A 20,000-nucleotide genomic window follows, 5' to 3' on the forward strand; every position below is an offset into this window, starting at 1 on the left:
GTTTTCTCACTGTGATGATGTCAGAGGTCCAGCCGTTGAATCCCAAGCAGTGATTCGCCAATTCCAGGCAGTGGGCGTGGCTCAGAGGTCTCCTGCAGTCAGACAGGAAGTGAGTCCGTTGGGCGCTCAGCCTCACCTGAAAACAGAGAGAAAAGGACGAGGGTCAGGACCTCAGGGTGTACCACTCTGAGGTCCTGACCCTCATGTTGAGCCACAGTGCCACCTTCTCACCAACGACTGCAACCACACTGCCATCGGGTCTCGTGACATCACTTCCTGCTTCACCGCTCGCGTCACAATAAAAGCCTGTGAGAACCTTGTGGACGGCTTCAGAAAGACCAGGAGTACCTTGAGCGGAGCATTCTGGAACAGAGGCCGTCCGTCAGTCTGCCGCTGGGCCGTCGAGGCCTGGACCCCCGAGTAGAACTTCAGGAGGGCGTAGAACCCCCGGGGATGGGGGGCGGCGTTAGGGATCACCTTCAGCAGGTGGAGCGGTCCGAAGGACCCGAACCAGGTCAGCAGACCCGTCTGAGGGACCAGAGACACTCAGACCTGAAGACCCCCACAGACCTGATCCATGTGGACCCACACAGACCTGACCCATGTGGACCCACACAGACCTGACCTATACATACAAGTGGACTCACTCAGACATGTAGACTCACATAGACCTGGTCCTCAGTGTAGTTCGGCTGGATGTCCCACACAAACAGGGTCTTGTGGTTCTCTACGGGGACTTTGAACTCTAAGATGTCGACCTCCATCCGCCCTGCAGGACAAAGAGAAGCTGAAACCAGACCTCCCTCAGAAATCTGCTGATTTAACAGCTGATCCTCGTCAGCGGAGACACGTCGAGTCCAGAGCAGAATATCTGGACCTCTTTGGGCTCAAGAGGATCCCAAAAGGGTTTCGGCACTAAAGATAACTGGTTTTAGCACCGCTGGTTTCAGAAATGAAGTTTGTTGCATTTGGGTGAACCCGACGAACTTCACATCCACTGACGTTCGTGTTTCACCCTGTCAGCGACGCGGCGTTAAAACACCAGTTTTCTGAACGGAGTCTGGCGTTAGAGAGCCCGCGTTAGCGATGAATCCCCGCCGGGAACAGGGAGCGGCTCAGTCTCTTGTTTACTTCTGGTTTGCTTCTTTTTTTCTTCTTCGCACCGAATAAACATGTTTGCCGCGCTCCCGGGGAGGGGCGGGGCCTGCTTCAGTGATAAATGACGATGCAGACGGAAGTGACGACACGTCCGTGAGGCCGAAAGTGAATTTAACTGTATTATTAACTTCATATAACAAATTCTGATTAATTCATGCTCCGTGATTCAGACTTAATAGTGAGCTGTTCTGGAGCGTTACAGGAAGCACTGTCTAGGGCTTTTATTGTGAAGGGCTTTCAAATACAATTATATGAACGAACACAACAAGTAGTGTGTATATATGTACCCATGACAGCCATCTAGGAAGCGGTGTCTGTATCTGAGGCTTTTATTGTGAAAGAAAAACCGGAAGTAGTATGTGTAACGCACCGTGTCTCCGTGTTATTATTTCATTACTATTCAAAAGTATAAGCCTTGGCTACAATAACAAAAACGATAACCAGGGTTATTTATGATAAATCGATTGATTGATCTTCAGTCACATTTCGTGATTGAGACGCTTGTTCATGACGTCATCACGTTGCGTCACCAGCGACAGTTTCCTCCAGGACCTGAAAGTGAAAACCGAAAGAGAAAACGAGGCTGACGTCAGCTGCCACTCAAACGTCAGAAAACTCCGGAGACACCGGAAGCAGATGAGGTTCTGCTTTCAAAACAAAAGCCCAGCACTGACATAAGAGTGGAGTAACTTCCAGTGCATTTTCATTTGTATTCAGTATGCTTTTTTACTGTTCAATGTTGTATTGACTTGTTCTCTCAAACGTTAGCTTTATCTGCAAAGAGAAGATCTGCCGCTCTTATTTTATAATCCCTGTGGCTTCCGGTGACGTATGCAATCTGAGGCGGCAGGTTTGGAAAATGAAAGTAAATTAAAACAAATCTTCCAACAATAACGGAAACAAACTGCAAAGTTCATAAAAATGACCTAACTGGTTTCAGAATTCCTCTTCAAACGATGTTATAGAATTAATGTTACATGCGAAATATAATAATAAATAACTTAATATTCATTTATTTATTTAAAGACTGATTCTGATGTTTTACTAAATATATTTGAACAATTGAACATAAATTAATTAAATCACAATATACTGAAAGGATTAAATATTTCTGCAGGAGCATATAACAATATACATATGTATACATATATAAATATATGATGTACATTTACACTACAGTATTTGTGTGTAGAAAGTGAAAGACAGAAAGTCCCGTTCTGTTTCCACTCTCTCTTTCCTCTCTGCAATAAAAGACTGGGATCAGCAGCATGTCGACACAAACACTCAACCTGCAGCCGACAGCTTCATCACCTGCATCACCTTCATCACCTGCAACACCTGCAGCACCTGCAACACCTTCATCACCTTCATCACCTGCACACTTTCATCATGGTGGGCTGGACCAGCCTGCTTGTCATCCTCCTCTGCAAAGCCGTGACGCTCAGCCTCAGCTGTGATTGGCTCAGACACTACGGTCACCTGAGCAACGCCTCTCTGACCCTGGTCCAGCACATGGTGAGGACTACGTTATGCTCCAGTAGTCTAGTGTCTAGTGGTCTAGTGTTTAGTGGTCTAGTGTCTAGTGTTTAGTGGTCTAGTAGTCGAGTGTCTAGTGTCTAGTGGTCTAGTGTTTAGTAGTCTAGTAGTCGAGTGGTCTAGTGTCTAGTGTTTAGTGTCTAGTGGTCTAGTGTCTAGTGTCTAGTGGTCTAGTAGTCGAGTGGTCTAGTGGTCTAGTAGTCGAGTGGCCTAGTGTCTAGTGGTCTGGTGTCTAGTGGTCTAGTAGTCGAGTTGTCTAGAGGTCTAGTGATCTCGTAGTCCAGAGGTCTAGTGGTCTAGCAGTCTAGTGGTGTAGTAGTCTAGTGGTCTAGTAGTCTTGAGGTCTAGTGGTCTAGTAGTCTAGTGGTGTGGGAGTCTAGTGGTCTAGTAGTCTTGAGGTCTAGTGGTCTAGTAGTCTAGTGGTCTAGTAGTCTTGAGGTCTAGTGGTCTAGTAGTCTAGTGGTCTAGTAGTCTTGAAGTCTAGTGGTCTAGTAGTCTAGTGGTCTAGTAGTCTAGTGGTCTAGTAGTCTTGAGGTCTAGTTGTCTAGTAGTATTGAGGTCTAGTGGTCTAGTAGTCTAGTGGTCTAGTAGTCTTGAGGTCTAGTGGTCTAGTAGTCTAGTGATCTAGTAGTCTTGAGATCTAGTGGTCTAGTAGTATTCAGGTCTAGTGGTCTAATAGTCTAGTAGTCTTGAGGTCTAGTAGTCTAGTGGTCTAGTAGTCTTGAGGTCTAGTGGTCTAGTAGTCTAGTGGTCTAGTAGTCTAGTGGTCTAGTAGTCCGGTGGTCTAGCAGTCTTGAGGTCTAGTGGTCTAGTAGTATTGAGGTCTAGTAGTCTAGTGGTCTAGTAGTCTTGAGGTCTAGTGGTCTAGTAGTATTGAGGTCTAGTAGTCTAGTGGTCTAGTAGTCTTGAGGTCTAGTGGTCTAGTAGTATTGAGGTCTAGTAGTCTAGTGGTCTAGTAGTCTTGAGGTCTAGTGGTCTAGTAGTATTGAGGTCTAGTAGTCTAGTGGTCTAGTAGTCGAGTGGTCTTGAGGTCTAGTGCTCCAGTAGTAAGCTATGTATTAAATAATAATAAGTTATGTTCTTCATATGTTAAAATATATGATGAGTGTAAAGGGGAGACAATACATGTTTGCATCTATGTAGAAACATTCAGACACAGATTCGATCCAAACTTGTTCAAAATATTAATGATCATAATGATTATTACATTTTTAAATAAACCATTTTAACAATGACAATACCAATGTGTGTGTCTCAGGGCGGCCAGCTGACTGACGAGGAGAGTCCACTTCCTTTTCCATACAAACTCTACCGACGCATGAAGAGCGAAAAGGTAATCATAACATCAATCAACATTCTATTTAAACAGACACTTCAACTTCTTTCAGTGTTTCACATGTGTGGCCAGACCTCAGACACTTTTTAAGAAAAGTTACACATAAACATATAAACCTTCACTTTAATGACGTCAGCGCTGTCAGCCAATCAGAGAGCTAGAATCCTCACACCTGTCCCTGTCCGTCCACCAGGTGGCGTCCCGGCTGGCCTTCGCCAGAGACAGCCTGGAGCTGATCGCTGGTCTCTATCGACACGACAACCGCTCTTCTGCTGCCTGGGACCCGGCCGAGACCGAGCGCTTCCTCATGACCATCGACCGGCAGGCGCACGGCCTGCAGAGCTGCGTGAGTACTCTTCCACTCCTTTCACTCTCCTTTTCTTTACTTCAGTGGATACGTGAAGTACTTTCAGGGCATTCACTTGCTGAGACACTTCAGCCCTTTGAGGTTTACACTTCAACTGTTATCAGACCAGTCACTGCTAACACTTCAACTGTTATCAGACCAGTCACTGCTAACACTTCAACTGTTATCAGACCAGTCAGTGCTAACACTTCAACTGTTATCAGACCAGTCACTGCTAACACTTCAACTGTTCTCAGACCAGTCACTGCTAACACTTCAACTGTTATCAGACCGGTCACTGCTAAGACTTCAACTGTTATCAGACCGGTCACTGCTAACACTTCAACTGTTATCAAACCAGTCACTGCTAACACTTCAACTGTTATCAGACTAGTCACTGCTAAGACTTCAACTGTTATCAGGCCAGTCAGTGCTAACACTTCAACTGTTATCAGACCAGTCACTGCTAACACTTCAATTGATATAACTTCATGTTTTACCAGTAAAAACACAAAAAATAATCTGAAAAGTTTGAATTTTTTCTTCAGGTGTCGACTCAAAGCCGAAATGACAGCCGTCTGAGAAAATACTACCGGAGACTGGTGAAGAGTACTCTGTGCCTTACTGTAAGTACAAGTACTGTTGCTGTATAAGTATGAGTACTAACTGTAGTTCTTTGTGTACAGGGTGGTATAAGTAGTGGTACTGATGGTACTTCTTTGTGTACTCGGTGGTATAAGTAGTAGTACTGATGGTAGTTCTTTGTGTAAAGGGTGGTATAAGTAGTAGTACTGATGGTAGTTCTTTGTGTACAGGGTGGTATAAGTAGTAGTACTGATGGTAGTTCTTTGTGTACAGGGTGGTAGTCCTGCGTCCTGGGAGCTGATCAGGAGGGAGAGTAAACTGCACCTGGACCACTTGGACCAGCTGATGGGCTCCGTTATGGAGTCGGTTGCAGCCAGCAGGAGGAGGCGATCTGCAGCCAGCAGGAGACGGAGCTCTAAAGCCAGCAGGAGGCGCTCTGCAGCCAGCAGGAGGCGCTCTGCAGCCAGCAGGAGGCGCTCTGCAGTGACTGCGAAGCAGTTGCTCTTCTGTCACTGACCTCTCTGTGAGAGAATTGTGTGGTTTCCACTGTTGCTCTATTTATTTATCTATATTTATTTTTCTATTTATGAACAAACTATTTATGTATTTTTTTTTATTACTTGAAACATTTTGATAACTGATAATAAAGATATTTAAGTATTTTGTGTTTGTTTGGTTAGTGATGAGTTGAGTCCTTCCAGTTCTCACTCGTGAAAACAAAAGGATGTGATTTCATATCTGCAGGTTGTAAGTCTTGCAATTCTTACCCGGCACCTGGAGGCAAAGCAGACCAGGAAGCGACCAGGAGGCCACCAGGAGGTGCCTCCTGGTGGCCTCCTGGTCACCTCCTGGTGGCCTCCTGGTCGCCTCTTGGTGGCCTCCTGGTCACTTCCTGGTCGCCTCCTGGTCGCCTCCTGGTCGCCTCCTGGTTGCCTCTTGGTGGCCACCTAGTGGCCTCCTGGTCGCCTCCTGGTCGCCTCCTGGTCGCTTCCTGGTCGCCTCCTGGTCACCTCCTGGTGGCCTCCTGGTTGCCTCTTGGTGGCCACCTGGTGGCCTCCTGGTCGCTTCCTGGTGGCCTCCTGGTAGTCTCCTGGTGGCCTCCTGGTCGCTTTCTGGTTGCCTCCTGGTCGCCTCCTGGTCGTCTCCTGGTGGCCTGCTGGTCGCCTCCTGGCGGCCTCCTGGTCTCCTCCTGGTCACCTCCTGGTCACCTCCTGGTCACCTCCTGGTGGCTTTCTGGTCGCCTCCTGGTCGCCGTCTGGTGGCCTCCTGGTCGCCTCCTGGTCGTCTCCTGGTGGCCTCCTGGTGGCCTCCTGGTTGCCTCCTGGTCACCTCCTGGTCACCTCCTGGTGGCCTCCTGGTGGCCTCCTGGTGGCTTTCTGGTCGCCTCCTGGTCGCCGTCTGCGGCCTCCTGGTCGTCTCCTGGTGGCCTCCAGGTCATCTCTTGGTGGCCTCCCGGTCGTCTCTTGGTGGTGTCCTGGTCGCCTCCTGGTCGCTTCCTGGTCGCTTCCTGGTCGTCTCCTGGTTGCTTCCCGGTCGTCTCCTGGTGGCCTCCTGGTGGCCTCCTGGTGGCCTCCTGGTGCCCTCCTGGTCGCTTCCTGGTCGCCTCCTGGTCGTCTCTTGGTGGCCTCCTGGTGGCCTCCTGGTGGCCTCCTGGTCGCCTCCTGGTAGCTTCCTGGTCGTCTCCTGGTGGCCTCCTGGTGGCCTCCTGGTCGCTTCCTGGTCGCCTCCTGGTCGCCTCCTGGTGGCCTCCTGGTGGCCTCCTGGTCTCCTCCTGGTCACCTCCTGGTGGCCTCCCGGGGCCTCCTGGTGGCCTCCTGGTGGCTTTCTGGTCGCCGTCTGGTGGCGTCCAGGTCATCTCTTGGTGGCCTCCCGGTCGTCTCTTGGTGGTGTCCTGGTCGCTTCCTGGTCGCCTCCTGGTCGCTTCCTGGTCGTCTCCTGGTGGCCTCCTGGTGGCCTCCTGGTGGCCTCTTGGTCGCCTCCTGATTGCCTCCTGCTGGCCTCCTGGTCGCCTCCTGGTGGCCTCCTGGTGGCCTCCTGGTTGCCTCCTGGTCGCTTTCTGGTCGCCTCCTGGTCGCTTTCTGGTCGCGTCCTGGTCGCTTTCTGGCGGCCTCCTGGTTGCCTCCTGGTCGCTTTCTGGCGGCCTCCTGGTTGCCTCCTGGTCGCTTTCTGGTGGTCTCCTGGTTGCCTCCTGGTCGCTTTCTGGCGGCCTCCTGGTTGCCTCCTGGTCGCTTTCTGGTGGTCTCCTGGTCGCTTTCTGGCGGCCTCCTGGTTGCCTCCTGGTCGCTTTCTGGCGGCCTCCTGGTTGCCTCCTGGTCGCTTTCTGGCGGCCTCCTGGTTGCCTCCTGGTCGCTTTCTGGCGGCCTCCTGGTTGCCTCCTGGTCGCTTTCTGGTCGCCGTCTGGTGGCGTCCAGGTCATCTCTTGGTGGCCTCCCGGTCGTCTCTTGGTGGTGTCCTGGTCGCCTCCTGGTCGCCTCCTGGTCGCTTCCTGGTCGTCTCCTGGTGGCCTCCTGGTGGCCTCCTGGTGGCCTCTTGGTCGCCTCTTGGTCGCCTCGTGATTGCCTCCTGCTGGCCTCCTGGTCGCCTCCTGGTCGCCTCCTGGTGGCCTCCTGGTGGCCTCCTGGTTGCCTCCTGGTCACTTTCTGGTCGCCTCCTGGTCGCTTTCTGGTCGCCTCCTGGTCGCTTTCTGGCGGCCTCCTGGTTGCCTCCTGGTCGCTTTCTGGTGGTCTCCTGGTTGCCTCCTGGTCGCTTTCTGGCGGCCTCCTGGTTGCCTCCTGGTCGCTTTCTGGTGGTCTCCTGGTCGCTTTCTGGCGGCCTCCTGGTTGCCTCCTGGTCGCTTTCTGGCGGCCTCCTGGTTGCCTCCTGGTCGCTTTCTGGCGGCCTCCTGGTTGCCTCCTGGTCGCTTTCTGGCGGCCTCCTGGTTGCCTCCTGGTCGCTTTCTGGTCGCCGTCTGGTGGCGTCCAGGTCATCTCTTGGTGGCCTCCCGGTCGTCTCTTGGTGGTGTCCTGGTCGCCTCCTGGTCGCCTCCTGGTCGCTTCCTGGTCGTCTCCTGGTGGCCTCCTGGTGGCCTCTTGGTCGCCTCGTGATTGCCTCCTGCTGGCCTCCTGGTCGCCTCCTGGTCGCCTGACGGTGGCCTCCTGGTGGCCTCCTGGTTGCCTCCTGGTCACTTTCTGGTCGCCTCCTGGTCGCTTTCTGGTCGCCTCCTGGTCGCTTTCTGGCGGCCTCCTGGTTGCCTCCTGGTCGCTTTCTGGCGGCCTCCTGGTTGCCTCCTGGTCGCTTTCTGGTGGTCTCCTGGTTGCCTCCTGGTCGCTTTCTGGCGGCCTCCTGGTTGCCTCCTGGTCGCTTTCTGGTGGTCTCCTGGTCGCTTTCTGGCAGCCTCCTGGTTGCCTCCTGGTCGCTTTCTGGCGGCCTCCTGGTTGCCTCCTGGTCGCTTTCTGGTGGTCTCCTGGTTGCCTCCTGGTCGCTTTCTGGTGGTCTCCTGGTCGCCTCCTGGTCGCAGTGGCGGGCCGTGTTGTACCTGGGCCTTCTGTGCCATCTGATATTGTTTACATGAACATGTGCATGGTGCTGCATCATCAACAACAATGCACAAAGTCACATCAACAAGAACCAGCCACATTTAGTTGTAACACAATGAAAAAACAATACAACAGAACTGCGGTACTAAAACGCCGCACACTCCAGAGCACAAGCAGAAGGAACGACATTAACTACCGTAAAATGTGTCACCACGCTTACCTGAGGAGGCGCGATCAAAAAAAGGCTGACAGAGAAGGGAGTGGAACCAGCACTCTGACGCAGACAGCAGCAGCTTGTGGCTCCTTACCGCTTCAGCCAATCGGCTTGTGGCGCCTCACTGTTTCAGCCAATCGGCTCGTGGCTCGTGGCTCCTCACTGCTTCAGCCAATCGGCTCGTGGCTCCTCACTGCTTCAGCCAATCGGCTCGTTGATCCTCACTGCTTCAGCCAATCGGCTTGTTGATCCTTACTGCTTCAGCCAATCGGCTCGTTGATCCTCACTGCTTCAGCCAATCGGCTTGTTGATCCTTACTGCTTCAGCCAATCGGCTCGTTGATCCTCACTGCTTCAGCCAATCGGCTCGTTGATCCTCACTGCTTCAGCCAATCGGCTCATTGATCGTCACTGCTTCAGCCAATCGGTTCGTGGCTCCTCACTGCTTCAGCCAATCGGCTTGTTGATCCTCACTGCTTCAGCCAATCGGCTTGTTGATCGTCACTGCTTTAGCCAATCGGCTCGTTGATCGTCACTGCTTCAGCCAATCGGCTCGTTGATCCTCACTGCTTCAGCCAATCGGTTCGTGGCTCCTCACTGCTTCAGCCAATCGGCTCGTTGATCGTCACTGATTCGGCCAATCGGTTCGTTGATCCTCACTGCTTCAGCCAATCGGCTTGTTGATCCTCACTGCTTCAGCCAATCGGCTCGTTGATCCTCACTGCTTCAGCCAATCGGCTTGTTGATCCTTACTGCTTCAGCCAATCGGCTCGTTGATCCTCACTGCTTCAGCCAATCGGCTCGTTGATCCTCACTGCTTCAGCCAATCAGCTCATTGATCGTCACTGCTTCAGCCAATCGGTTCGTGGCTCCTCACTGCTTCAGCCAATCGGCTTGTTGATCCTCACTGCTTCAGCCAATCGGCTTGTTGATCGTCACTGCTTCAGCCAATCGGCTCGTTGATCGTCACTGCTTCAGCCAATCGGCTTGTTGATCCTCACTGCTTCAGCCAATCGGTTCGTGGCTCCTCACTGCTTCAGCCAATCGGCTCGTTGATCGTCACTGATTCGGCCAATCGGTTCGTTGATCCTCACTGCTTCAGCCAATCGGCTTGTTGATCGTCACTGCTTCAGCCAATCGGCTTGTTGATCGTCACCGCTTCAGCCAATCAGCTTGTTGATCCTCACTGCTTCAGCCAATCGGCTTGTTGATCCTCACCGCTTCAGCCAATCAGCTTGTTGATCGTCACCGCTTCAGCCAATCAGCTTGTTGATCCTCACCGCTTCAGCCAATCGGCTTGTTGATCCTCACCGCTTCAGCCAATCGGCTTGTTGATCCTCACTGCTTCAGCCAATCGGCTTGTTGATCCTCACTGCTTAAGCCAATCGGCTTGTTGATCCTCACTGCTTAAGCCAATCGGCTTGTTGATCCTCACTGCTTCAGCCAATCGGCTTGTTGATCCTCACTGCTTGAGGATCTTGACACTCAAAGTCTCGACTGTTTGCTTCCTGGCTCCTCGATGGTGGAACGAGCTCCTCGTTGACGTCAGGACAGCAGGAAGTGTCTACATCTTCCTCCGTGAACTAAAAACTTATCTTTTAGACGACACCTTGAATAAGGAAGGTGACACTTAAATATCTCTTACTGATAGCACTGATACTTACTGATTGGATGAAAGTCTCTTGAAAGCAGCTGCATGAAAGCAGCTGCAGGTTGAAGCAGAGCATGAGGACATGATTACAACACATGGCGTGTGTTTATGAAGAACTATTACATTATATAATATCCACAACTTAGTGATTGTGTTCAGGCCAGCAGAGTAGGTTTAGAGGCTCTGACTATACAACTAGTGATTATGACTGAATTGATTATGAATAAGCATATATCAGATGATTATTGAGTAGTTGGAAGCGTCAGTCTGTTGTTGTCGTCTGTGGCCTGCAGGGGGCAGCAGTGTAACAGTAAAGTACTGAGTACACAGGTGAGTTAGTAAAACATGTTTATTTCAAACAAGGTCATACAAACTTTTGTCTCTGCGTGCATATTTATTCTGAAATAAGGTCACATGACGTCCACCGTGGTGGTGGGCGGGGCTTGTTCAACATGGCAATCGGGTCACAAGCGCTGGTTTACAGGTGAAGAGATCACAATATTACAACATGAAGAGACTTAAAGGTCTCACAGATGAACTCATCAGCTGGTATCACAGGAAGTCCTGTTATTACAGTTACTGTCGCTTTAAGTAAAGGTTTCTTCTGAAAGATGGTCCTCATGTATGAGCTCAATTTAGAGCTTTTTCACTTTTCTAATTATATTTTACACCATTTTTCTTGTTCAAGGAAATATTCTTTTGCTGTGAAAGTTTGAATTTAAACTAAAAAATTTAGATTTTTATTCTATTTTTGAACATTTTCTTGAACTTTTATTCGATTAATTGAAACCAGAAACAGTCGATAAAGTAGATTAATCAATTATTTAAAAAATATTAAATTAATTTACAGTTAACTTAGTAATTGTAGCTTTCTGATTAAAGCTACAATTATTAGTTTTATTGAATAATCTTCAATATATTTTTGTAATTATAAAATGTCAGAAAATATAAATAGGGTTAGGGTTAGGCGTGTGATTGGACATAGTTATTTAAATGGAGGCGTGTGATTGGACGTAGTTATTTAAATGGAGGCGTGTGATTGGACGTAGTTATTTAAATGGAGGCGTGTGATTGGACGTAGTTCCCGGGGAAGAAGCCCCTGCTGCCGTTGAGGACTCCCTCACACCAGCCGTCGGCATGACGATGAAGCAGATCAATGACATCACCCGCTGACAGCGACAGGTCGTCGGGTTTGGAGGCCTCGTAACTGTACAGCGCCTCCACTGGACACACAGGAGAACTGCAGTTATGCATCTGCAGGCGCCTTTAAACTGACTTTAAATAGAAGTTAAACAGACAAGATATCACAATACATAGCATTAAATGGGACTTTTTTTTGTAAAACTGTGTTATTGAGAAACAAGTAAAACAATACTTTAACAGGTGGATCTGTAATGCCTATCTAGTATTAGTGTACTGTTCAACACTAGCACCACAGTAGGTTATATACCTGTAACATCTGTTTATATACCTGAAACATCTGTTTATATACCTGAAACGTCTGTTTGTATACCTGAAACGTCTGTTTGTATACCTGAAACATCTGTCTGTATACCTGAAACATCTGTTTATATACCTGAAACGTCTGTTTGTATACCTGAAACATCTGTCTGTATACCTGAAACATCTGTTTATATACCTGAAACGTCTGTTTGTATACCTGAAACATCTGTCTGTATACCTGAAACATCTGTTTATATACCTGTAACATCTGTTTATATAACTAACATCTGTTTATATACCTGTAACATCTGTTTATATAACTGTAACATCTGTTTATATAACTGTAACATCTGTTTATATACCTGTAACATCTGTTTATATAACTGTAACATCTGTTTATATAACTGTAACATCTGTTTATATAACTGTAACATCTGTTTATATACCTGTTACATACCTTTCTCCAGGTATTGTTCGGGGGCGTCTGTGTCATAGTCTACTGGTGGGGGGAGGGGCGGCATGAGGTCATCAAAACCACCCTCATCATCCAATAGGAGAGGGGGTGGCAGGGCTGGGAGCTCAAGATCTAAGAGCACAGAGGTCCTGTGAGTGACAGCTGTGAATGGCCAATCAGTTCTGAGGAGGCGGGGCTTTGACAAAAAGAAGCAAAGCTGATTTTTAGGGGTTGTGTGTGTACTACTCATGTGTAATACTACTGCTAGTGGTGTGTAGTAATCCTGATTCTACTATTACAACTGTTATAGCATAAAATGGTTACATTAAAATACATAAGTACAAGTACTACTTCCACAAAATTGTCTACCTCTAGGACTAGTACTTCTACTACCAGTAGAATACTAACTACATACTAACAGTAGTACTTGTGTGTTTTCTTACCCAGGTGTTCAAGGCGAGCAGGTAAGCAAAGTCGAGATGAGAAAGAAGAGCGTCGGAGGAGGGTGGAGGAGGAGGAGGAGGGAGGAGCATGGGGGGGAGGGTAGGGGGGGGGAGGGGGGATCATCACTGACAGACAGACAGAGAGAGTCAGTAGGTATTAGCAGCACCCAATGTGGAGTGATCATCTGTATTCATAGACAATCTGTGGATCCTATCACAGAAAATCATCTGATCAAATTAAGGCCTGAAACCTTTCTGTAACTTTCTCCTTATCCAGGTCACCAGGGCCGAAACCACTTGCCTAACAACATAAAAACACACTAATCCTAGTACCCTTAACTTGCCTAAGAACTCCTCGTACCCTTAACTTGCCTAAGAACTCCTCGTACCCTTAACTTCCCGAAGAACTCCTAGTATCTGCAAGAACTACAATACAATACAATAAACTTTATTGTCCCACTTCAGGGAAATTTGTTTTGGACTCTCTGCGGTGCGTCACAAATGCCTTAAGTTACATAAAAACACACAATATATCCCCAGCCAAACAACAAATGCAGTATTGCACACGTCCCATAACAAACGCATAAATACACCTCATAAAAATACATGCTAAAAGGATACCATAATAAAAGTACTATTAAAAAGTATTTCATGGACTTCAGTCTCAAGCACCATTGTTAAGGATTTAATTGAAGTCGGAACAAATGAGTTTCTAAAACGGTTTAGTTTGCAGAAGGGGACTCTACATCGCCTCCCCGAAGGCAGGAGGTCGTACTCTGAGTGGAGAATGTGCGAAGGATCGTCTACTATTTTCTGGGCTTGCCTGAGAACAGATTGTTCGTAAATAGACTGTAAGGTCTGGTAGCTGTTTTTCCCAATGACCTTCATGGCCTTGTGCACCAGACGAGCAATTTTAGCTTTAAGTCCTGCGGTTGATGACATCCCATATCTGATCAAACTCTTCAGCACTGCCTGGTAAAATAAAAACATGATGCTTTTGTTCACCCCACATACTCTCAGTCTACGCAGAAAATACAATCTGTGCTGTACACGAGAACACAAGCTGTCAACATGCTCATGCACATTAAAAGTGTCATCGAGGTGAACTCCAAGATATGTAAGAGCTGACCTGCTCAATGGGGGAGTCGTGTTTAGTGACTGGGCTGTGATCACCCACTGATCTCGGGTCTAAGACCAACTCTTTAGTTTTGGTAGCATTGAGAGTGAGGTAGTGAGCATCACACCATGGCACAAAGTTATCCATTTCAGAGAAATAGGCTGAGGTACTGGAATCCTTGTGCAGTCGACTGAGGATGGTGGTATCATCAGAAAATTTAAAAACGAGGTTCCCTGGGTGGCTGTTTACTACTAGTATCCTTGACTTCCCTAAGAATTCCTTGTATCCTTAACCTGCATAGGAACTGCCGGTGTCCCTAATATCCCCAATAACTACTATTATCTTTTACATCCTAACTCCTAGTATCCTTAACTTGCCCAAAAACTACTTGAATCCTCAACATCCCCAATAACTCCTCGTATCTTAACTTCCCACATAACTCCTCTTTTCCTTAAAGAACTCCTTGTATCCTTAACTTCCCCAAGAACCCCCAGTACCTCTAACATCCACAAGGGTTGACAGTATCGCTAAGATCCCCAAGAACTACTTGACCCTCTACACTTTTCATGCACCAGTCCGTCTAACCTCCTCAAGGACTCCTAGTAGAGTACACATAACATCCCCTAGGACCACTCGTACCCCGACCATCCTCCAGGTTTCTTTTAACTTTCTCAAGAACATCCTTGCTTCCTTACAACGTACAACCTCCCCAAAGACCCTCTTTTCTTGTCAAGTGCTGCTAGAACTTCAAAAACGTCCTAAACTTTCTTAGCATAACTTCTCATCCACAATAACAATATCAAGGTAAAATAACTGGATCCGTATCTTCAGGCGTGTTCATTACATGTGGTATTTCTTCCTTTTGGATGACAGTGACTTCCCTCTGTCGGCTTACGTGATTGGACAGCAGGAAGGAAGAGCGAGCGCGTATAGCTACTGCGGGAGGCGGGGCCAGAGCGAACCCTCAGAGAGAGAGAGCGAGCGGAAGGGGGCGAGCGACGGCGGCGACTCCTCCTGGACGGTAAGGTCACTGAAGAAAAACCACAGAAGGAGAGAGAGAGAGAGAGAGAGAGAGAGAGAGAGAGAGAGAGAGAGAGAGAGAGAGAGAGAGAGAGAGAGAGAGATAGATAGATAGATAGATAGATAGATGGACAAATGACTCCTTTGTCTTCTCAAGGACTTGAGACCTTGTGAGGAGTTCAAGCTGTGATGAGGAGTTAGTCTTCAGAGACTTACAACCACTCAACATGACGACACATAACAACAATAACAATGTCTTTAAGAAAGTTAAACTACAGCGTGCTATCAGTAAGATACATTATATTATTATTATTAGTAGTAGTAGTAGTAGTAGTAGTAGTAGAAGTAGTAGAAGTAGTAGTAGTAGGAGTAGTAGTAGGAGTAGGAGTAGTAGTAGTAGTAGTATTCTCAGTAAGAGACATGTGATACTACTAAAGCGCTGCTTTCTTTATTCCAGGTCTAAACACTGACCACATGGACCAAACAAGACAGAGACAGGTACCCTCTACTTCCTGGTTGAGGGGAGGGGGCGGGGCTAGCATCTCTGAGGCCTCATTGGGGAATGGAGGGAAGCCGTCATCATCAGAGGGAGGAGGGGGAGATGGAGGGGGGAAGCTGCTCTCTTCCACCACTAAGGAGACAGAAGAGGTGTGATGTCATCGTGATGTCACGCAGTTGACCATTGATAGATTTAGGGGGTTTGGCGAAGATTATGTTACCATGACGATTATTTACATCAATTACTGTTTTTGTTTCACCTGTCTCGAGGCTGAGGGGCGGAGCCGGTGGAGGAGCGCTGTAATTGGTCAGAGCCTCTGCAGGAGGGGGGGGAGGGGGAGGAGGGAGCAGAGAAGGGGGAGGAGCTGCAGCCGCCTCATCACCCTGAGCTGACATGTCATTCGCTGTCGGAGGAGGAGGCGGGACTCCGTCCAGCAGCATGGTGATGATGTCACCATCAGGTGGAGCCTGGCAGGTGATGGGAATGGTGGGCGGAGCCACGGGTTTCCCAAAACTCGAGCTGAGAAAGACAAAGAAATATAAAGTTTACAAATGTGATCCGTCGTGTTCAAAGATCTTATATTTCCACTTAAAATATTTATTAAAGACTTGAACAATAAGTGTTGATCATTTGTCAACTTATATTAAGATGATCTCAGTGTAACTGCTCCGAGGACTCTGTTCAGACAGGCTTTTATTGTGAAAGTCAACCTGAATGGGTCCTGAAGAGTGATGGACAAGAGAGCACACACTCCGAGTTATTACCTGCTGACAGGGGGCGCCACCGGGCACTGCACGGGCTCTGGAGGTTTGGTGGACCTGAAACACACGCACACACACACACACACACACACACACACACACACACACATCTGTGTTGGAAATGTTTGAGATGAAACAGGAAGTTATAATTAAAAGAAACACAGAAGAGCCACACTGAACCTGGTGGAGGCGCCATGTTTGCGGATCGTTCCTGTTCGGTCTGAATGTTTCCCAGAGACCTGATGGAGGGGAGACACGATGGTGTTATTGTGTGTGTGCGTGTGTGTGTGTGTGTGTGTGTGTGTGTGTGCGTGTGTGTGTGTGTGTTTCAATAGATTCTCTCATGCTTCAACCACTCTAATTAGTCTCTCTAAACATTTTCCCACGCTCTACAAAGACTACTTGTGTGTGTGTGTGTGTGTCTGTGTGTGTGTGTGTGTGTGTGTGTGTGTGTGTGTGTGTGTCTGTGTGTGTGTGTGTGTCTGTGTGTGTGTGTGTGTGTGTGTGTGTGTGTGTGAGTGAGAACTTCTTCATGAGAGTCAGTGCTGGCTGAACAGCAGCCGTAACAAAGACAACAGAGTACAACAAACTGAGGCTCGGTGGTTAGCCGTCTTTCAGTCACAGGGTCGGTGGTTCCACTTCCTCGTGTCCTTGAGCAACACACTTAACCGCTCGCTGCTCCCGTTGCGTGTCTGCGGTGTGCAGAGCAACATGTACGTCTCTCTGGCTGAATAATGTCTTCTTCTGTTGGTTGAAGATTCAAACAGACTGAAACTATTGAATGATATAAACTTATTATAAACATATTTACTGTGTTTTGACATCACTTCTCTGTATTGTGCAGTGAAACAGTGTTTCCTCTCCAATATTGTGATGGTTCAAGTTTAGTAGTTTACTGTGTATAAGGGTGTAGTTTACAGTAGTTTACTGTGTTCAGGGGTGTAGTTTACTGTAGTTTACTGTGTATAAGGGTGTAGTTTACTGTAGTTTACTGTGTATAAGGGTGCAGTTTACAGTAGTTTACTGTGTATAAGGGTGTAGTTTACAGTAGTTTACTGTGTATAAGGGTGTAGTTTACAGTAGTTTACTGTGTATAAGGGTGTAGTTTACAGTAGTTTACTGTGTTCAGGGGTGTAGTTTACTGTAGTTTACTGTGTATAAGGGTGTAGTTTACTGTAGTTTACTGTGTATAATGGTGCAGTTTACAGTAGTTTACTGTGTTCAGGGGTGTAGTTTACAGTAGTTTACTGTGTATAAGGGTGTAGTTTACAGTAGTTTACTGTGTTCAGGGGTGTAGTTTACTGTAGATGACTGTGTATGGGGGGGTAGTTTACAGTAGTTTACTGTGTATAGAGATGTTGATCGTCTTAAATAAATATAAAATCAAGTCACCGTCTCAGTGAAGGAACATTTTGAGGAACGTTGACTGCAGTTCACTTCTGTTTCCGTGGTTTTGCTGCAGCCACCAACACTTCCTGTTAGCTTCTTACAGCAGAGACTTCCCTCACAGATTAACTTCTGCTTTTAGTTTGTTTTGGCTTCCCTTAATGCTGCTGTGTGTCTTTTCTTTGTATTACTGCTGATTCACTCCAACCGATTATGAGGCTCAAGAACTCGACAGTAACTACTTTAGAATAACCCTCAGAGAAAACTGAACTAAAGGAGCTCATAATGTTCTTAACCAGGGTGAGAACATGAGGGTGAGAACATGAGGGTGAGAACATGAGGGTTAGAACATGAGGGTTAGAACATGAGGGTGAGAACATGAGGGTTAGAACATGAGGGTGAGAACATGAGGGTTAGAACATGAGGGTGAGAACATGAGGGTTAGAACATGAGGGTGAGGACATGAGGGTTAGAACATGAGGGTTAGAACATGAGGGTGAGAACATGAGGGTTAGAACATGAGGGTGAGAACATGAGGGTTAGAACATGAGGGTTAGAACATGAGGGTGAGAACATGAGGGTTAGAACATGAGGGTGAGAACATGAGGGTTAGAACATGAGGGTTAGAACATGAGGGTTAGAACAGAAGGGTTAGAACATGAGGGTTAGAACATGAGGGTTAGAACATGAGGGTGAGAACATGAGGGTTAGAACATGAGGGTGAGAACATGAGGGTTAGAACATGAGGGTTAGAACAGAAGGGTTAGAACATGAGGGTTAGAACATGAGGGTTAGAACATGAGGGTTAGAACATGAGGGTTAGAACAGAAGGGTTAGAACATGAGGGTTAGAACATGAGGGTGAGAACAGAAGGGTTAGAACATGAGGGTTAGAACATGAGGGTTAGAACATGAGGGTGAGAACATGAGGGTGAGAACATGAGGGTTAGAACATGAGGTTGAGAACATGAGGGTTAGAACATGAGGGTTAGAACAGAAGGGTTAGAACATGAGGGTTAGAACATGAGGGTTAGAACATGAGGGTTAGAACAGAAGGGTTAGAACAGGAGGGTTAGAACATGAGGGTTAGAACATGAGGGTTAGAACATGAGGGTTAGAACAGAAGGGTTAGAACATGAGGGTTAGAACATGAGGGTTAGAACATGAGGGTTAGAACATGAGGGTTAGAACATGAGGGTTAGAACAGAAGGGTTAGAACATGAGGGTTAGAACATGAGGGTTAGAACAGAAGGGTTAGAACATGAGGGTTAGAACATGAGGGTTAGAACATGAGGGTTAGAACAGAAGGGTTAGAACAGGAGGGTTAGAACATGAGGGTTAGAACATGAGGGTTAGAACATGAGGGTTAGAACAGAAGGGTTAGAACATGAGGGTTAGAACATGAGGGTTAGAACATGAGGGTTAGAACATGAGGGTGAGAACAGAAGGGTTAGAACATGAGGGTGAGAACAGAAGGGTTAGAACATGAGGGTGAGAACAGAAGGGTTAGAACATGAGGGTTAGAACATGAGGGTTAGAACATGAGGGTTAGAACAGAAGGGTTAGAACAGGAGGGTTAGAACATGAGGGTTAGAACATGAGGGTTAGAACAGAAGGGTTAGAACAGAAGGGTTAGAACATGAGGGTTAGAACATGAGGGTTAGAACATGAGGGTTAGAACATGAGGGTGAGAACAGAAGGGTTAGAACATGAGGGTGAGAACAGAAGGGTTAGAACATGAGGGTTAGAACATGAGGGTTAGAACATGAGGGTTAGAACATGAGGGTTAGAACATGAGGGTGAGAACAGAAGGGTTAGAACATGAGGGTGAGAACAGAAGGGTTAGAACATGAGGGTTAGAACATGAGGGTGAGAACATGAGGGTGAGAACAGAAGGGTTAGAACATGAGGGTTAGAACATGAGGGTTAGAACAGAAGGGTTAGAACATGAGGATTAGAAGAGAGGGATTATGCAATGCACCTGTTGGACAATATGTGCATGTGTGAGTCTGTGTGTGTCTGTGTTACCTTTATGCCGTGGCCGAGACCGTCCAGCTGCTGGTAGTTGATTGGCCGCCGGCTGTAAGGGGGGCGGGGCTGCGTAGCGGCAGGAAGCTGTTGAGGAAGGAGGATCTTGTGGCTGCGGGGGACGCGCCGCACCGCCGTGAAGACGCCGATCTCTCTCCGGGAAACCTTCTCTTTGTGCATCTCCACCGTCTGCAACATGTTCATGCAGAGGAAAACCGCTCCAGTTATTAAAGGTTATAGTTCTTAATCATATAAACAAACATCACAAATAAAAAACATTCAGAGATTATTTATGAAATAAAATCAGATCCAATAAGAGATGAAGGAACTCTAAATCTAAATCACTGGAGAACACAAAGCAGCCGGAGAACAGAGGCTCCATTCATCCAGTCAGACCCTCCTGATGGAGAGGAGGCTATTATCTCTCACACACACACACACACACACACACACACACACACACACACACACACACACACACACACAATGACCTGGATCAGTATTCTCAGC

At 47.6% G+C, this 20,000-nt stretch overlaps 3 protein-coding genes across 9 annotated transcripts in view; 1 reads left to right on the forward strand and 2 right to left on the reverse strand.

The window, feature by feature from the left end:
* The window catches only part of rdm1 (RAD52 motif containing 1), a 12,285-nt gene extending 1,689 nt beyond the window's left edge, over window positions 1-10,596 (reverse strand). Inside the window, exons 1-4 of one of the 3 annotated variants that reach the window (XM_068601921.1) lie at window positions 10,354-10,596; window positions 666-769; window positions 349-528; window positions 11-136 (exon numbers count right to left, since the gene is read on the reverse strand). In XM_068601921.1, the coding sequence (XP_068458022.1) occupies window positions 11-136; window positions 349-528; window positions 666-769; window positions 10,354-10,387 (444 nt within the window). In that variant the 5' untranslated portion in view covers window positions 10,388-10,596. Of the gene's footprint in view, window positions 1-10; window positions 137-348; window positions 529-665; window positions 770-1,002; window positions 1,775-10,353 lie in introns of those variants that run through there. The other 2 variants (XM_068601923.1, XM_068601922.1) reach the window with 2 other exon arrangements.
* On the forward strand, window positions 2,548-5,477 carry ifnphi1 (interferon phi 1). The gene is made up of 5 exons (XM_068601968.1): window positions 2,548-2,673; window positions 3,953-4,027; window positions 4,224-4,376; window positions 4,925-5,002; window positions 5,235-5,477. The coding sequence occupies exons 1-5, from the start codon at window positions 2,548-2,550 to the stop codon at window positions 5,475-5,477; spliced, it is 675 nt and encodes a 224-aa protein (XP_068458069.1).
* A 75-nt stretch (window positions 10,597-10,671) lies between the features above and the next one.
* abi3a (ABI family, member 3a) overlaps window positions 10,672-20,000 on the reverse strand; it is a 13,219-nt gene continuing 3,890 nt past the window's right edge. For 2 of the 5 annotated variants that reach the window (XM_068601916.1, XM_068601915.1), the window contains 9 exons: window positions 19,491-19,679; window positions 16,258-16,316; window positions 16,081-16,134; window positions 15,576-15,835; window positions 15,320-15,448; window positions 14,693-14,827; window positions 12,681-12,806; window positions 12,241-12,369; window positions 10,672-11,563 (listed from right to left, as the gene is read on the reverse strand). In XM_068601916.1, coding sequence (XP_068458017.1) covers window positions 11,394-11,563; window positions 12,241-12,369; window positions 12,681-12,806; window positions 14,693-14,827; window positions 15,320-15,448; window positions 15,576-15,835; window positions 16,081-16,134; window positions 16,258-16,316; window positions 19,491-19,679 — 1,251 coding nt within the window. In that variant the 3' untranslated portion in view covers window positions 10,672-11,393. Of the gene's footprint in view, window positions 11,564-12,229; window positions 12,434-12,680; window positions 12,807-14,692; window positions 14,828-15,319; window positions 15,449-15,575; window positions 15,836-16,080; window positions 16,135-16,257; window positions 16,317-19,490; window positions 19,680-20,000 lie in introns of those variants that run through there. The other 3 variants (XM_068601917.1, XM_068601919.1, XM_068601918.1) reach the window with 3 other exon arrangements.

This window comes from Clinocottus analis, unplaced genomic scaffold (assembly GCF_023055335.1).
Source record: "Clinocottus analis isolate CAN_PGR_092001 unplaced genomic scaffold, fCliAna1.0.p SCAF_56, whole genome shotgun sequence".
Taxonomy (NCBI): Eukaryota; Metazoa; Chordata; class Actinopteri; order Perciformes; family Cottidae; genus Clinocottus; species Clinocottus analis.